Source organism: Podarcis raffonei, chromosome 10, assembly GCF_027172205.1.
Source record: "Podarcis raffonei isolate rPodRaf1 chromosome 10, rPodRaf1.pri, whole genome shotgun sequence".
Lineage (NCBI taxonomy): Eukaryota > Metazoa > Chordata > Lepidosauria > Squamata > Lacertidae > Podarcis > Podarcis raffonei.
The window spans coordinates 4107850-4126239 of NC_070611.1; the positions used below are offsets into that span (position 1 = coordinate 4107850).

Genomic DNA, 18390 nt, shown 5'->3' on the forward strand with positions numbered 1-18390 from the left:
GGAATGATGAGAGTCCAAGAAGACATTGGCTGCCTGAGGAGAAGGACAAGAAGACACACTCTTCCAAGGGACATACAGAAGCCAACTGGGCTGGCAGTTGCCTCTTACTCCAATATTGGTGAAAGAACTCTTATCTTCCACTACACCTGAGGGCAGAGGCTAGCAGCGGGGAGTATAGGGCAAGCCACATGGCACACACAGCTCTGTGCCCTCCCTGAACCTCAGCAAGTGCCACCCTCTCCCTCTGCCTCCTCCTAAGTCCAGCCTTGTCTGGAGAGACACAGCTTCCTCATCCCTAGGATGCAAGATTCTATTTATTTTTTTAGAATAATATTTATTACTTTTCCAACAATTTAAACACTACAAAAAAAGAACAATACAATACAATACAAAAACACTACATAACACTGACACATTAAACTAACAAAACAAAACAAAAACAGTTTAAAACACATCAAACAATTTCAATATTTTATCTTTCATTCACTTATTTCAACGACCTCCTCACACCTCCCTTTTTGTATTCCACTTCTATTAATTGTTTCAGCAATTCCTTTCCATCTTCCTCTGTTTTCTATCCTATAATTATCTTAACATATTCTAACCTTATTTTTTCCTTTAATACTCTATTAATCTATTTATACTTAATTCCTTATAGCATTTCTACTAAAGCCATATAACTTCATTCCCACATTTTTCTAACATTCATTAATTTTACAGTATTTCAGTAAATAGTCTTTAAACTTCCTAGGATGCAAGATTCTAACCCTATTTTCCCAGGCTTCTTTGTGTCATTAGTCCACCTGATGTGTTATCTGTTGCCCAGTCAGTCTGACATCAATACCAGGGAAGATTCTGGAGCAGATCATTAAGCAAACAGTCTGTGAGCACCTAGAAAGGAATGCTGTGATCACCAATAGTCAGCATGGATTTCTGAAAAATAAGTCATGTCAGACTAACCTGATCTCGTTTTTTGACAGAATTACAAGCCTGGTAGATGAAGGGAACGCAGTGGATGTAGCCTACCTTGATTTCAGCAAGGCATTTGACAAAGTGCCCCATGATATTCTTGTAATGAAGCTGGTAAAATGCGGTCTTGACTATGCTACCACTCAGTGGATTTGTAACTGGCTGACTGACCGAACCCAAAGGGTGCTCATCAATGGTTCCTCTTCATCCTGGAGAAGAGTGACTAGTGGGGTGCCACAGGGTTCTGTCTTGGGCCCGGTCTTATTCAACATCTTTATCAACGACTTGGATGATGGACTCAAGGGCATCCTGATCAAATTTGCAGATGACACCAAACTGGGAGGGGTGGCTAACACCCCAGAGGACAGGATCACACTTCAAAACGACCTTGACAGATTAGAGAACTGGGCCAAAACAAACAAGATGAATTTTAACAGGGAGAAATGTAAAGTATTGCACTTGGGCAAAAAAAATGAGAGGCACAAATACAAGATGGGTGACACCTGGCTTGAGAGCAGTACATGTGAAAAGGATCTAGGAGTCTTGGTTGACCACAAACTTGACATGAGCCAACAGTGTGACGCAGCAGCTAAAAAAGCCAATGCAATTCTGTGCTGCATCAATAGGAGTATAGCATCTAGATCAAGGGAAGTAATAGTGCCACTGTATTCTGCTCTGGTCTGACCTCACTTGGAGTACTGTGTCCAGTTCTGGGCACCACAGTTCAAGAAGGACACTGACAAACTGGAACGTGTCCAGAGGAGGGCAACCAAAATGGTCAAAGGCCTGGAAACGATGCCTTATGAGGAACGGCTAAGGGAGCTGGGCATGTTTAGCCTGGAGAAGAGGAGGTTAAGGGGTGATATGATAGCCATGTTCAAATATATAAAAGGATGTCACATAGAGGAGGGAGAAAGGTTGTTTTCTGCTGCTCCAGAGAAGCGGACACGGAGCAATGGATCCAAACTACAAGAAAGAAGATTCCACCTAAACATTAGGAAGAACTTCCTGACAGTAAGAGCTGTTTGACAGTGGAATTTGCTGCCAAGGAGTGTGGTGGAGTCTCCTTCTTTGGAGGTCTTTAAGCAGAGGCTTGACAACCAAATGTCAGGAGTGCTCTGATGTTGTTTCCTGCTTGGCAGGGGGTTGGACTCGATGGCCCTTGTGGTCTCTTCCAACTCTAGGATTCTATGATTCTATGATTTGTACCTCACCCTCAACTTTCATGTGATTATGGGCAGTATATAAATGCTTCTGAAACAAACACATCTTTCTGCATCTGAGATCATGATGAAAATCTGCTTAATGCCAATACATATTTGTAGCACTTCCCCTACAATAACATGGTTTGCAAAAATAATGTGATATTACAATCAATTTTTCAGATAGGCGGCCAAGGTCAACGACATTTTGCTTATTGAATTGGAATCGAGGTCTCTCTGTCAAATTGGAACTGAGGCCTCTCTGTCTAATAGATTATAGTGAATCTCAACAGAGTCAGTAGCCTTTCCCTGCTGCACACGCCCAAACATTTCTCACTGCTCCTTAGTTTCACGTAAGCCCTGGGTGGGGAACCTGAGGCCCTTCAGACATCACTGGATGCAAACCCCATTGCCTTTACCATTGGTTATGTTGACTGATAGGAGGTAGAGTCCAACACCATGCACAGATTCACAAGTTCCTCAACCCAATGTAATCTAATTCAATACATTTAATATGACTTAATATTAGTCATCAGGCAGCTGTTCTCAAGGCACGTCTTTGTCATGGTTCTTTCATCATGGAAGGCATCCGCCCACCTGTTGCCATCACCTTTCTTCCTTACACTGAGCAGAGTCAAAGCTGAAAGACAAATGCAGCTTGATGCATTGTGACAGTTGCTCCAAAAGTCAATTTCAAAATGAAATAAAGCAAGGCAACTGCAGGCATTGTATATAGAGAGAGGGGGAAAGAGAGAGAGCATGCATTAAATGCCAAGAAATATGCCAAACCACAAATAGTGACTTGTTGAGGTATCTGTTATTAAGAAATAATCCAGAGATTTGTCAACTAAGTATTTGCAAGCTTTGCTTTTCATTCTTGTGAGAGTTACACGGCACATCACATTTGGAATTGCTTTTTTATTAATTTACACACCGGGCCTTAAAAAGCCATCAAAGCTGCAAAGGATTATAAGGGTAGCAGCCATCGTCAAAAGAAGAAAAGAAAATTGCTAAGACACATTGCACAGGCCAACACAGCTGCCACTCAGAGAAAGAAGAAATACATGCCGATTTGCTAAGCAAATGCTCCCTTTTGCTCTCTAGCCTCACAGTTCTATTGGAATCTATTTTTCTTTTGAAATGTTATAACAATTGGCAGTAGGAGGTACTGGATTCTTCACAGAGGGCAAGGTTTTGACAGAGCAATGGTGCTGCTTCTCAATTTTCTCTCCTCCAAACTTTCTGCTGGTTTTTTTTTGCTGTGCTTATGTTGGATGTTTTTTCTACTCACCAACCTGTGAATTGCCACAAATAATTCCAATATTTTCTGAAATCCCAGCATCTGAATGACTGGAATATAACTGATACACAACACATAGGATGTTAAGTCAAAAAGGCGACCAACCCAGACCTTAAGGTAATGAAGGGCTCTTGAAGACTGTTCACTGCCAGACAACCTGTTTAGTGAGCATCCACCCTGAAGTGTTTGTAGGGAGATTGTGCAAAATTGGATACTTTCTGAGCATTCATTCTTATTTGTCTGCAGGGAGGTTAGATGATATTGTGTCATGCAAGTGGTATCCCACACTTTCCAGCACAGTTTCCTGTCACTTTCCTTACTGGAAAAAGTCTGATCTTTCGGAGAAGCACTAATACCATTTGCATATGATTTTAACCAATGTGTGCATTTTTGTACATTTTACTATAATATGTAATTCTTTTTCTATGCATTATTTGACTGGACAGCTGCAAATCACAAAATTTGGAGATGTGTGAATTTCAAAGAGTGGCTTTGTTTCAGTTTGCATATTGTTTTGGAAAGTGCAAATTAGGGGGGGATTGGCTTTAAATGTGAACATAATCAAATTGCTTCCATACCCCATCTCCCATATAGCTTTCTATGTTTCTAAGAGCATATTTTATTTCAAAGCCATTGGTTCTGTGATACCAGAATGCTGCTAGAATAGTTTGCAACCCCTGGGCAAATGCACTGAAATTAATGCAGATATACTGAAAATAATGACCATGATTAAGTTAAGTCAATTAATTTTAATGGGTCTACTCTGAGAAAAACGTAGAATGAACACAGGGTGGTATTCAGCTATCTCAGCAAGTATTTATGGTAGCATCAGAACTTGCTTCTAGCCTTTTGTTTTGCAGGGAATTGCACAGCCATTAATGAATAATGTCTATTGCTAAACTGAATGAAAATTATCAGTAATAAACATGTCAAGATGAAATATGGATGTGGTATGTAAAAGGCATTTCTATGAAGAAAATTACAAATCAAAGGGCTGGGGTCATGCTACAAGATGAACCTGACAGAGTGAACTATTAGATTTACAAGGAAGGAGACACTTTTTGCATTGTGCAATCAGCTCTTTGTAAGGTAATGTAGCTGACCTCCGGCAGGCCATGATGGTAGAGTCAGTAAATTCCCAATTGCTTTTTTCTGTGTCTATACATCCAGTGAACTCACAAACAGATGTACTTTAAGCTAAGTGTCCTCTGCAGAGAAAGACAGAAGGAGCTTCCAATCAGTTTCTGTTAAAAAACACTTGCCTTTAATACTGCCTTTAATAAAATATTCTTAGGTGAGTGAAAAGATGAACCAGTAAAATAACTATCAGACACCAACAAACACAGAGAATGAGAAGTTTGGACACCATTGGCACATACAGCAGCTCAAAGCTTTTTTCTTTTTTTAAAGAAGTTTTAAAAGTCTGCTTAAAGTGGCCAGGCTCCTGGACTTGGTAATTTTCTTGTGTGAGGTCATGTCCAAATGTCAGGGTCATAGCAGAAAAAGCTATCCCAGTGATAATCACTACTTTTTCAGTAGCTGGCACTATCTCAGTGTGAAAGAGGATGCACATCAGAGAAGGCACTCCCTCAAATTTCTCAGACCCAGACACTGGTCTTCAGATGCATCTGAGATACTGTCATTGACTGGCTGGATACAGAGAAGTGGTGGGGGCACCTCCATGGGAACCCCCAGGGGAAGAAGCCCAGAGCCCGGGGATTGGGGGTGGGATGGCGATGAGTGGTCCGAGGCAGAAGAAGGAGCAGAAAAGGAGGAGGAGGAGGTGTGGGAAGCTGAAGAGGCAACAGGGTTTAGTGAGCAGGAAGAGGGTGTGGCAGAGGGCAGTCTAGACTCTGAGGCAGGAGGGGAGAGGGACCAGGAGACAGAGATGAGGCTGGCTGCTGAAGAGTCAAGAGTGTCTCCCCCTCCTGCGGCCAGCTCCACCCCCCCCCCGGTCTCTCAGAGCACACAGAGAAATGAAGAGGGAGGATCAACGAGAGGCAAGATGATAGAGTCTTAGGCTTCTGGGGAAGGAACTGGGAGAGGGGTGCCTTCAGTTCCCGCAACTGTCTCATTAGCCAGAGTTGCTGTCATCAATAGACCTGTGCTGTTTTGCTTTCTTTGAATATAGAGTTTTCACTGAGGACTCAGCTACATTAGTAAAGAAACAGCAATTTGAATGAAACACCAGATGGCACCAGATAGCAGGAAATTAAAAAACACCATTTTCCATACAGATTTTTTCTTTTGTTATAACGATCTAATTTCTAACTTATTTATAGCTTTTAGATCCACCCTGACACTAGTGTTTTTTATTGCTGACCTACTCCTGACTCTGGCTCCTGACAGAGAGACTGTGGAAGAGGATGGACATCAGAGAAGGTCCTCTCTCAGATATCTCAGATCCAGGAACTGGTCCTCAGGTGCATTTGAGATGCCCTAGAAAGACTTTATAATTTCCCTCTTCATAGCAGCCAGAATGGAAATTTCCAGGTCTTGGAAAAATAATCTCTGAGCTATGGTTGCAAAGTTGGGCTTCCCAATTATGGTGTGTTGTGCTGGCTGAAAAAAATAATAATACACATACTAACAAACTTTTCTGAGATTCTCTTGGGTCCCTTCCAACTCTAAGATTCTATGATTTTAAGGGGTTAAGTTGCTCCCGATCCATTTGTCTGATTTTCCTTCATATTTTTGTAAACATGAGTGTACAGGGCATTCAGGCTCCTAAGGTGCAGGAGTCATTTTGGAAGAATACCTTGGTACAGTGAGTTTCTATGATAACAGCAGTATGTCAGTGCCCTCTTCCCAGTGCTGGATTTAGGGCGGTGTGTGTGGCTTCCCCTCACAGGACGCCGAGCTGAGGGGGTGCAAAATTGAGAAGATCCATAACTGAAAAGATCCATTCAGGAATTAAATCCTATTTTATTTATTTATTTATTTAAAAGGGAAAGAGAGAGAGAGAGAAGATATCCCTTTGGGGTTGCCAATTTTTGTCCTCACTCAGGGCGTCCTACTACAAAAGATTACCAGAGAGTCCTCCCCTGGTCTTACTCAGCTTCATGAAGAAGGGGAAAATACCTCACAATGTGAACGAGGAAAAAATTGTCTATGTTGAGTATAACCTTGTTTGATTTCTTGTGATGTTCAGTTTTCTTGTTTGCAAAATACTAATAAACTTTTTTTAAAAAAGGGAGAAAGTGAAAAGTTCTTTGGTGGAAAGCACATTGTTTCACATGCTGGGGCATCAAATTTTCATAACCAGTGCAGCCCTCTGTACACCATATCCCTTTCTGCTCCAGGAGGCCCCCAGTTCTTTGCTGTAGCTTTTCCAGGACTTAAGTGGGTAGCAGAGATGTATGAAAATCAGCAGCCATGACTTGTGCGAGCTTTTCACTGTGGCACAGCTGCTGTTGGGTGCAGTCCATAGGAACATTTGAGGTCCTGTGAAACCACCCCAATATAGCACAAAAGCTGAGAAACCAATGCTATGAGTTTGATATCCTAATGTCTTGCACTGATATTTTGGGTGAGTGGTGGGGAAACTCAAGCCAATTGTGGTCCTCCAGGCTTCTCTGCTTGGCCTTCAGAACACCCTCCAGGCCTCACCTCTCGCTGGTCCTGCTGGTTAGAGGATAAAGAGGGGCCTGTGAGTATGTGTACAAACTAGTCAACATTCATGGCTCCTCCCACTTTTGCCTTTGGCCACACCCACCATCGGCATGGGGCCCTCAGACTGGAATGTGGACCTAGGGTTGTAAATCTCCTTCCACTCTGTCTTTAGGTTTTCCTTCTAGTATGTATAACCAATGTGGAACAATGCCTAAAATGTTATTATGAGATATTGAAACAGTAACTCCCCCACTTCCCGCAGTGAAATTACATGGCAAAAGTAGATGGAGCATTCAAATCTATGGCAGCCATAAGCAGAAAGAGCAGCGGAGGCAATAGCTTTAAAGTCCCTGAGTGTTCCCATTATAACCTCTGTTTTCAGGGGTCAGAAATGAACCACAACCACTTGTATAAAAATGAAACAATAATTTAGCAACCCATCAGGTGATCTGAGAGTTTCAAAGGCCATTTTTATGGCAGCAGTGGGAGGGAATAAAGCAAATTGTTACCACTTCATCTATGAAGAAAAAAGAAGTTGGGAGTTATTTATAGAGGCTAAAAATTGTCTTAGATAAGTAAAAAAATCTCTGAAATTTCAGATATTTGCAGCTGTAGGTAAAAATAGTTAGTAAACAGATGTACTGGCTATATTTGAAGCATGAATTTCCTACCCCCACTCACTGAAACTGCCCTGTTATCCTATTGTTGCTTTCAAATTCCACCCACACATTCAGGAGCCTATGACTGATCTATTTTTATTTTATTTTTATTTTTTTGCAGTGCAATATTTCCCCTGGTTCACCTAACACTTGGCAATTCCACTTGGCAGGCTGGGTACAATTACATATTGAGTTACTGAGCTTATAAACCATGTATTAAAAATATTCAGACACATTTTTGAACATTCTGTTTCAATTAGCTCAAGGAGAACTTTTGGTTGGAGGTTGTTCCAGTGTTTGGTTTTAAATCAAGGGTTCCAGACTTTGTGTTAAACTTGCTTCTTCCTATGCTTCTTGAAGATGGCTTTTGCACATTAATATGCAGACTCCCTCCAAAGACCACACATCTCTCATTGACTTTCAGTAGAGCTTTTAATATCAAAATGACAAAGAAAAAAACCTTAAGCACTAATACCCCTTCTTTAGCATCAACGCTCATCACAGACACACAAATTAAGTCATCTTTCATTTGTATTTCACTTCATTGTGCTCTCTCTCCTTCTGATGTTCCCCTTAATGGCTGCTGTCTCCTCTTAAGTCAACCACTTTCTGTGTCCTTCCCTGCTCTAGATTCTCTCACCCATACCAAATAAAAACATCTCACTCGTAATTTCTTTTCCATGGCATGTAGTCCTGCAACATGGCATTTGGGAAACCCCTGTAGGGCTACCTCACTTGGCTGGTTTTGAAAACAAATCTTTTTTTTTTTTATAATTAATTTTTATTCAAATTTCCAATAACCGATCCAATTACAATTTAACATCCAATTTAACTTATACGTCTTATAGACTTCCGTCAGCCTATCTGACAATTTCCATATTTCTCACAACTTTTCACATTCCTTAAATTTGTGTTGCACTTTAACAATCCTTATTTTATCTTTTCATTTAAGCGACATTCCTTACAATTCTCTTCACAAAGCTTCCTGAAATCCAACAAGCGTTATTTCCTGATCACACACAGTTTTGATATACTCTGTAAATTTACTCCAGTCCTCGGTGAATCTCTGATCGCGTTGGTCTCGAATTTTACATGTTAGTTTGTCCATTTCTGCGTATTCCATCAATTTCATTCTCCATTCCTCTCTCGTTGGCATTTCTTCCTGTTTCCATTTTTGGGCCATCAAAATTCTGGCGGCTGCAACTGCATATCTAAATAACTTCACATCCTTCTTTTCAACATCGTTACCTAATATGCCTAGTAACAATGCTTCTGGTTTCTTTACAAAAGTATATCTCAACATTTTTTTCATCTCGTTATAAATCATTTCCCAAAAGCTTTTCACTTTCTTACATTTCCACCACATGTGATAAAATGTTCCTTCTTTCTCTTGACATTTCCAACATTTATTACTGACTTTAAACATCTTTCCTAGTTTCACTGGAGTTATATACCATCTATATAACATTTTCATCACATTTTCTTTTATCGTAGTACATGCGGTGAATTTCATTCCCTCTTTCCATAACCTTATCCAATCCTCAAATTGTATATTATACCCAAAATCTTTAGCCCATTGAATCATTACCGTTTTAACTTCCTCATCCTTTGTGTGCCATTCAAGTAATAGTTTATACATTTTTGACAATATTTTTACATCACTATTCAAAATTTCTTGCTGAAACCTTGATTTTTTCCCTGAGTAACCTTTCTCCCGCATCTCTTTTTTAAACATTGCATTCAATTGAAAATAATGCAGCCAATCATACACCTTTTCTTTCACCTCTTCATATGGTTTCAAATTCCATTTATCACCTTCTTTAATTATTAAATTTTCATATGTGATCCAGTCTCCTGTAATATTAATCAGTTAAGTTGATGGAAGATCAGGCTGTCAGTGACTAATTATGTTAATGGCCATATCACCCACTGCAGGGGTGGCCAACACCCAAGAGACTGCGATCTACTAGCAGAGTTAAAAACTGGCAGTGATCTACCCCCTTTTTGGGGTTCCGGTCAAGGTTGTTTTTAGGGAGGAGGAAAGCCCCGTTTTTTGGGAGTGCAGGGCAAAAATATTGAGTTTTTTTCAGGGGAGCCAAAGTTGTTTAGCTTTTTTTGGGGGGGGGGGAGCCAGTGATCTACCGGTAGATCACAATCTACCTGTTGGACGTACCTGACCTACTGTATTTGGATGCAGTGTGCATCTGAATGCCATTCACTGGGGATTACAAGAAAGCTCAGCTGCCCTCAGGTCCTGCTTGGAGATCCCCCCCCCCCGGCATCTGCTTGGTCACTGTGAAAACAAGATGCTGGCTTGAGTAGGCCTTGTTTGGTCTGGCCCAACAGCCAAGCTCTTCTTATGTTCTCAATAGAGGATGATAGGAAGCTGTGTTGTACCTAGTAAGACTGTCGGTCCATTTAACTGAGTGCCATTGCACTGAGCAGCAGTTGCTTTGCAGTGTTTCAGAGAGGGAACATTCCAGCCCTACCTAAGGTTCTTGGGAAATAATGGTGGAAAGGGCTGAAGAGTCACATTTCACTCACAATACAATTAAGTTAAAGTGATGGCAAATAATAGCTGCCTTATTTAAGTGTGTTCCCCTTTTAAACTGTAGGCTTAATACTCAGTTACAATATGCCAAAGAAAATTGGGTAACCATCATGAAAATTATTCATTGCCCACCAAAAGCAAAAATTAGGGTTATAAGTTTCAACTGGCAGATTAAACAACCAAAACTTTCAGTTGATTTTCTACAGCCTGAAGTCATAGTCATTGTTTAAAGTTTTTTTTTAAAAAAAGACTACCTTTCCCCAAATGTTGTCACTCATTTTTATAATAATTAGTAGCTCATTTCAAAAATACAAGTGTATTGAGGCTTTATTGTATTGTTTTGGTTTTCTAGAGTCTCAGAACATGGGCAGAATGCCTTTATTCAAGGCAGAACACAATGTTTTGCAAAAGTTTGTAAAGTGATCCAAGAATGAAGTACCTTTGAGCATATGCAAAATGCCTTCTATCTGAGAACATGCATTTGAGTAACAGAACCAAATTGGCCTTCATTTTTCTCCTGTTATTCTCACTCCTCTTATCATATTTTTCTCTCGTAATTTAACTGCATATTATTACAGCTAAGTACTTAATTGAACGAACACATCTCTGTTGCACGGATGGCCCTTCTATAGCTGGGCCTTAGTCTTAACCTTCCTTTCTTCCTTCTTTCCTTGCTTCGCTTTGGTTAATTCTAGTTCTTGCTTTTATCTCTTTTCTCCCTTTGTTCTTAGTTTCCCTTCTTAATCTTTGTTTTTGTCATTTCCTGTCTATTAGGCAGTTCATCCTTTCTTTTGGGACGCCTTTTTTCTCCTTAACTTTTTGTCCCCTTTGACATATGTTAACAAGTGTCTCCTGAAGCTTTTTCAGATGGGATCAAAGGAAAGGTGAGAAGGCCAAGAAAGGTCAAAGGAGAAGTAAATGAGGAGAAAGGAGAAAAACAAACAGCTGAGAATTGTAGGCACCTCTGTCTAAATCACTTCTGGAAGATAATGCCTAGCCTTGAACTTGGACAGTTAGTTATTTATGCTACCCAAAAGGGTAAGTAGGAAGAAGTCAGTCCTGTAGAGTTAACAATGACTTGATAGTTGGCCATTGCTTAATAAATCCATCTGGAAAGCCTGAGAAAATAAACAGAGTGATTAATGTTGTTACAAAGAAGAGTCCATCCTATGTTTAGGCAGGAGTATAACCGATGAGAAATGAAAGATGGAGTTTAGAATAAGATGCAAACATTATATGAGTTATAATTTACAAGAGAAATTATTTTATTTTAAAACATTTATATGTCATTTTTCCAGGCAAAGCCTGTCCAGAGCAGCTTACTATCTATCTTTTTTAAAAATCTATCATCTATTCATCTATCTAACTAAAACTAAGGATAAAACAGATTTACAAAGTTCTAACAAAAAATATTTCAGCAACTGGGACCGAAAAATACTCATGGAAAGCCAATTGTAAGAAATGAGTTTTTAAGGCCTTCTGGAAAGCCTGACACATAACTGCCTGCCACAGCAGAGAGGCGGGGGAGATTTTCAAGGGTGTAGATCCACCAGAGAGAATGATCTCTCTCTCTCTCTCTCTCTCGATTACCCATCACACAGACCAAGGTGATGCCTCAGACTGAGATCTCAGGGTGTAAGTCAGTCAGTCAGGGTGCAGGTGGGCTATCTGATGGCTCAGGTCCAGACTGTTAGAGTGCTGAAGTTTAAAGCAAGCATAACTTGTATACTGGAATTTGCAAACAACAAGGTGGGAATCATGCCTTTAGCTAAGCATGAATTGTAAGTATGTCTAAAACGTGGCATCCGATTCTCAGCATGGATTTCTGAAAAATAAGTCATGTCAGACTAACCTGATCTCGTTTTTTGACAGAATTACAAGCCTGGTAGATGAAGGGAATGCAGTGGATGTAGCCTACCTTGATTTCAGCAAGGCATTTGACAAGGTGCCCCATGATATTCTTGTAAAGAAGCTGGTAAAATGCGGTCTTGACTATGCTACCACTCAGTGGATTTGTAACTGGCTGACTGACCGAACCCAAAGGTTCTGAACAGCTACACATCCTGCACAATAAAATGAAAGAGAATGCAACTTGCACAGATGTCTTGGGGAGAACAGAGAAGAATCAAGCTCATTTAATAAATTGGAATGGAAATGATACGCAAATATCAACTGGAGAAAACCCAGATATTTCATTTGAAGAAGGAAGTATAGAAGAGGCAAGGCTCTAATGCTGATGGTAATCAGATAGAATTACAGAGGATACAAAATAGCATCCATATATTCTCAAGGGTTACCTTTCAAAGATGCATTTTAAGTGGAGCGGAGTTATAAGCAATTTAAAATTCCTTGTAATGAGAGGTATCAGGCAGGCTCTAACTGCAAGTGTTTTTGTAGCAATGCCTTCAAGTATGGGCTCCTGTGTGGCATATAATTAATGTTGAGAAAAATGAAAGCTATCATTTTATCAGCCTACATGCTACAATTTAAAACACGGTGTGTTGGGGGGGGGGTGATGACCTGGGAGCTGTCCCCATCTCTTGAGCTGTAGCTTCTGTAAGTTAGTAGTTAGGTGCCTATTCATATGGCCATGCTAACCAGATTATGATTAGACTTATGATACCATTTGTGAAAGTTTGACACTTTCCATTGTTGGGGTGACACTGCTTGTGGTGTCAGTGCAAGGAAATATGGCAGTAAGCACAACCATATAAATATTGGCTATATGAGTAGCTATAAATTAAGTGTAGTTTATGACTTATGTTTATTTAAAAGGAGTTCCATACAATTATTTCACATACAATATCTAGAAAATTACACTTCAATTAGAGCTGAAACTAATGCAGGGGAACGCACTTCTCAAAAACACTTGCAAAAATTGTAATCTATACTCTTAATCTGAATTTTTAACAGTATCCGGTTTTTTTATTTTTTAAAAAATCAATGAATTGTATGACAAATGCAATATCCTATATTGACTCTGACAAATACAGTAAATGTTTGAAGTATTTCCCCTAAAACTGGTAAGATGTGATATTTATCCCCACCACCACCAATCAAATTTTGAGAGCAAAACTTGACATTTTTGCCAAACCTCATACAGGATTCAATGCAGGGCACAGTGCAACAGACATTCCAGAATATTTGGATCAGTGCTCATATTTACATTAGGACTGACACTAATCTTGAACTAATCAAGCAAAGGGGAAAATGTAGAAAGGCTATTCGCATATGTAAATGGTGAAGGATGCTCTTTTTAAAAGTGAAACAGAACAAACAAAACGTGAAAGACATCATTTAAGCATATCCCATTCAAACTCAAAATGAAAGAAAACAAAGAAACAAGAAAAACTATAATAGCAAAATTATATTAATGAAAAATAAGTTTGTATTTTATCTCAATATTTTGCATGTCAGTTAATTATGAATTTTATGTTAACTTGCTTTTAAAGTTTACTGATATTTTATAACATATACTAGCATTTTTAAATGGATATTTAAACAGATATAATGCAGTATACAAATTTGTTAATAAAAATGAATAAATAGAATGAACAAACCCCATTTATTTTATTAGGTGCATGGTCTTCTTTATAGCTTTTATAAAGCTGCCTCCCAAACCTGCTCATATCCAGTTCTATGAAACAGGATGTTAACTGTGGTTACAGACTATATCAGGCTTCCTCAACCTTGGCCCTCCAGATGTTTTGAGACTACAATTCCCATCATCCCTGACCACTGGTCCTGCTAGCTAAGGATCATGGGAGTTGCAGGCCAAAAACATCTGGAGGGCTGAGGCTGAGGAAGCCTGGACTATATCTTGTAACGGCAGTGTAACGGCCCATCTAGCCCAGCACTGTAAACACGGCCTGTTTAGGGACTCTTTGGAGTCTGAATAATTTCACTGCCTTGCTTCCACAGGGCCCTTAACTGGAGATGTGGGGAATTGATCCTGCTGCATATAATAAAACATACGCTCGGCCACAAAGCTGCATCTTCTCTGTAATAAGTGGTGCTTTTAAGCACTTAAGAATGAAAATTTTATGGATTAGAGACAAAGATGAAATATGATTACACAGGGAGCTGGCGTCATGGGAGGCACTTTTATTCTTGCCTGCCTTGTACTATGGGATTGATACTCGGAGCCTGAAACCCACTCTTCGATCTTTGTTTTCATGGCTTTGGCCAGAGTGCAGGGCCAGCCCCACCACGGGGCAGATCCCAGGGGGCCTGAGCTACCCCTGAAGCAGCTCTTGGGCACCAATAACTGCCAGTGCAGTGCCTGTTATTGAATATATTCTATGTTGGGGTTGCACGCTTTTGATTAAATATACTGGTCCTCTGGACTGAAGCAGAGGATGGAGCCAAGCCAAGAGTCTGGCAGGTGAGGAGCAGGGATGGAACAGAGCCTGGTAGATCCAGGATGGAGCATAACAGAATTTGTCAGATCATGAGTGAAGCTTGGCAGAGTCTAGGGCGTCCTGGCTTTTCAGATCACAACACTAGTTACTTGACAGTTTTACTGGCTGGACCAGTAATGTAGCATCACAGGAAAAAGATGGAGCGATGGAAACCCCAAATCCCCAATTCAAACTTCACTTCTGTTATGAACTACTAGGTGACTTAGGTTGCAATCCTATGCACATTTACCTGGGTGTAAGCCCTATTGAACTCTATGGGGCTTATTTCTGAGTAGGCATTTATAGTCTTGTGTTAGTAACCATGTTATTCTAAAGCAGGAATGGGCAACCTGTAACTTCTAAAATGTAGCTGGACTCCAGCTCCTCTCTGCTCCCGCTGGCATGGCCAGTGGTCTGGAATAATGGAAGCAGCACACTAATAAGTTCTGGAGAACCAGATGTTTGTATCTTTACATTGAGAAACATGCTCCATATTTAAAATAGCATGAGATATACATAGTTCAGGTCAAATCAAGCCCCAAAGTCAAAGATCTGGAGTTCTTGCTTAGAGTCAGGGCTTGAATCTTTAGGCAGCAGCAACCAAACACATTTAACTGGGAGTAAGCCCCTTGAACTTGATTGGATCTGCTCCTGAGTAGACATGTATAGGATTGCGCTCCAGGAGGGATTTTGCTTCAAAACAGAATTCACAGTTTGTTGCTCATTTGCCAAACACCAGGATCCCTGGAGAGAATTCCACCGGGGCCTGCCTTTTGCCTGTTACCTTTTAGATCTTTACAAAGCATCATTTCATAAACATGCAAGACCATCCTATAGCGGGAATGGATCTTACTCTGGTATACTGTAACTAATTTGTATTCTCCGCTTCTTCAGAAGCACAGTAATACAGTGGTACCTCGGGTTACAGACGCTTCAGGTTACAGACTCCACTAACCCAGGAATATTACCTTGGGTTAAGAACTTTGCTTCAGGATGAGAACAGAAATCACTCAGCGGCTGCGTGGCACCAGCGGGAGGCCCCATTAGCTAAAGTGGTGCTTCAGGTTAAGAACAGTTTCAGGTTAAGAATGGACCTCCAGAACGAATTAAGTTCTTAACCCGAGGTACCACTGTATAGCAATACAAAAAAGGCAGCACAGCAACAAAGACAGCCCTTCCCATAGTGTATTTAGTAATTATGATGACACACAGCTATCTCAGTGTCAATAACAATGCTCCCATGAATCAATGCACTAATCAACATACAGTAACCGCAGGAACAATAAAGTGACATCACAAACTTCTCCAGTATCTTTCCCTATGCATTTAGCCAGGATGAGTCCACAGCTCTTCTCCTCAGTATAGATCAGCATTTATGAAATTTGGGTCCCTAGCTGTTGCTGGACTCCAACTCCCAACATTCCTAACTAGTAGGGCCAGTAGTCAGGGATGATGGGAGTGGTAGTTCAACAACAGCTGGAGACCCAAGTTTGCAAAACACTGGTATAAGTAATGCTCAGGAGTAGGCAATGCGGTCCCTTACAGATGTTTTTGGGCTCCAACTCCCATCACTCCCAGACAGCATGGCCAATGGTCAGGGATGTTGGGAGTTGGAGTCCAGCAGTGTCTGGAGCGCAGGGCATTGCCTATCCCTGCTAATAGCTCCATGGGCAGGAGGGCAGCAATCTGTGCCGGCAATGAAAGTTCTCAGGCTTCTCTCTGAAAAGGTTTTAAGTCCCAACCCAAACTCAGTCGGCTGTCAAACATACCCTTTGCCAGGATAATAACCAGGGCTGGTCAGAAACTCCGATCACAACAACCAGGCACTAAAAATGTATGTAATAAATGTAAGTAATAAATAAATGAAAGAAATGAAATGTCATAGCCCTTACATCAAGGGTCTGCCATGCACTTTTGAACTGCACAAGACAAAACCATGGGGGCATCACCCGCTTCTCCTTGGCTGCTACAGTGATGCTGGAGGGCTGTGTGTGCATCCCTGTCTCTGTGCATGTTGAATAGCTACCTGGTTGCCCTGGAGAAGTAGAGAGAGAGAGAGAGAGAGAGAGAGAGAGAGAGAGAGAGAGAGGGTGGGTTGGGGGTTGATAACGACTAATGGCCAGAAGCTGCAGCAGTTCTCTTTGGTACAGGTTTGCTGTGTGTTTGGAAAAGGGTGGCGCCCCTCAGGGAAATCTTCTGTTCTGCAGGCTGTAACTCACCCCCCTCCTCTCTCTTGAATGATAAGATTAAAGTCTTTCTGGCTGCATCTTTTCCCCCTCCTCTAATTAGAATCTGTTCACTTTGCCCCCTCGCCCAGCAGATGGAAACACAACAACAACCCACAGCTATTCAGTCGCTATCGAACAAATAAATGCCCATGTTTCGGAGTCAGAGCCCTTCATAACTTGGCCCTGATGACCCAGAGCTGGCGCTGCCCCGTTCTGCACTCACCTCTGGCCCAAGAGCTGCCAGTGGAGCTGGAAGATCCCCCCGGGCGTGCTTGCTCTCCAGCTCCTTTGCAGGGGATGTTCGCCAAGCGAGTGCCATCAAGACCTTTGCAACCCATTGCAACTCCAGAACCGAAGGCCGCTCGCGCTCCCAAGTCCCTCTATTACCTGCCTGGCAGCCAGACTTCGGCATGGATCAAACTTTGGCATTTGTATGTTGTGAAGCGCCCTGCGATCTTCGGGCGGCATATATTCTGTAATCATAGTGACGACGAGAACAACAACAACCTTAACATGCCGGCTGCAGCAGCCTGGACCAGACCCCGCCCCGCCCTCCTCGCACCTCGGGGAAGACCAGACCCTGAACTTGGGGAGTTTCCCTTGATTCCCTTGTATGGCGAAGCTCCTCGCCCGCCCCCAGGTCGCGGACGCGGGAGGAAACCCAGGCGCCATCCTCTCCCTCCCCCCCCCCGGCTGCCTGCAATCGGGGGCATAAATCAGGGGCGGAGACGCGCGCGCACGCACAAACCCACCCCGAAAGAGCCAGGCGCGCGCGCGCGCGAGGGAGGGAGCCGGGATCTGTTACAAAAGTAGCCCCGATGGCGGCGGATCACAGCGCGCAGAAGCTGCTGCCGCCGCCCGAGTAGCGAGAGCCGCTCTCGCCCGCCCGCCTCTGGCTGCGTCTCCCGCCTCCGCCCGCCCAGCGCGGCCGCTTCCCTCCGCCTCTCCGCCCCCGAGGAGCCGCTGCCTGCTTCTTTCGGAAGCTGCCTGTGGCTTCGCGCAGAAGAGGAGAGAGAGGGAGAGATTGATCGATTAGTCTTATTCCTCCCGCGCTCGCCCCGATTCTTATTTTTTTAACTTCACCACTATCATCATCAACATCAACCTCCTTCTTCTTCTTCTTCTACCATCCTCCTCCTCCTTTTCTCCGGCACTTGTGGTCAAGGGGGCATCGATCTTCGATCAGGAAGATGGCTGCTGGCTGGTGGCTCTTTTTCACCCTGACCCTTTTGCAGTCCTTGGTGATAAACCTCTCCGCCGACGGGCCCTTCCCTTCTGCCACCACGTAAGTCCCACCTGAGTCCGGCAGGGCCCCCCCCCCTTCTCCTTGCATGGTAGAGAGAAGTCGAGGCAGGCAGGCAGGGCGGAGGAGATTTCGCCCGAGGAAGGGAACCGGGAGGAGCCGGAGTGGCGGGGCTCGCCAAGGCGGCCACGGATCCGGAGCGAGGCGGAGAAGAGTAGCAACTGGT

At 42.3% G+C, this 18390-nt stretch overlaps 1 protein-coding gene across 6 annotated transcripts in view; it reads left to right on the forward strand.

The window, feature by feature from the left end:
- Positions 1 to 18036: 18036 nt before the first annotated feature.
- Positions 18037 to 18390, forward strand: part of CACNA2D1 (calcium voltage-gated channel auxiliary subunit alpha2delta 1) — a 365199-nt gene continuing 364845 nt past the window's right edge. For all 6 annotated transcript variants that reach the window (XM_053407355.1, XM_053407356.1, XM_053407358.1 and 3 more), the window contains exon 1: positions 18037 to 18206. In XM_053407355.1, coding sequence (XP_053263330.1) covers positions 18112 to 18206 — 95 coding nt within the window. In that variant the 5' untranslated portion in view covers positions 18037 to 18111. The remainder of the gene's footprint in view (positions 18207 to 18390) is intronic.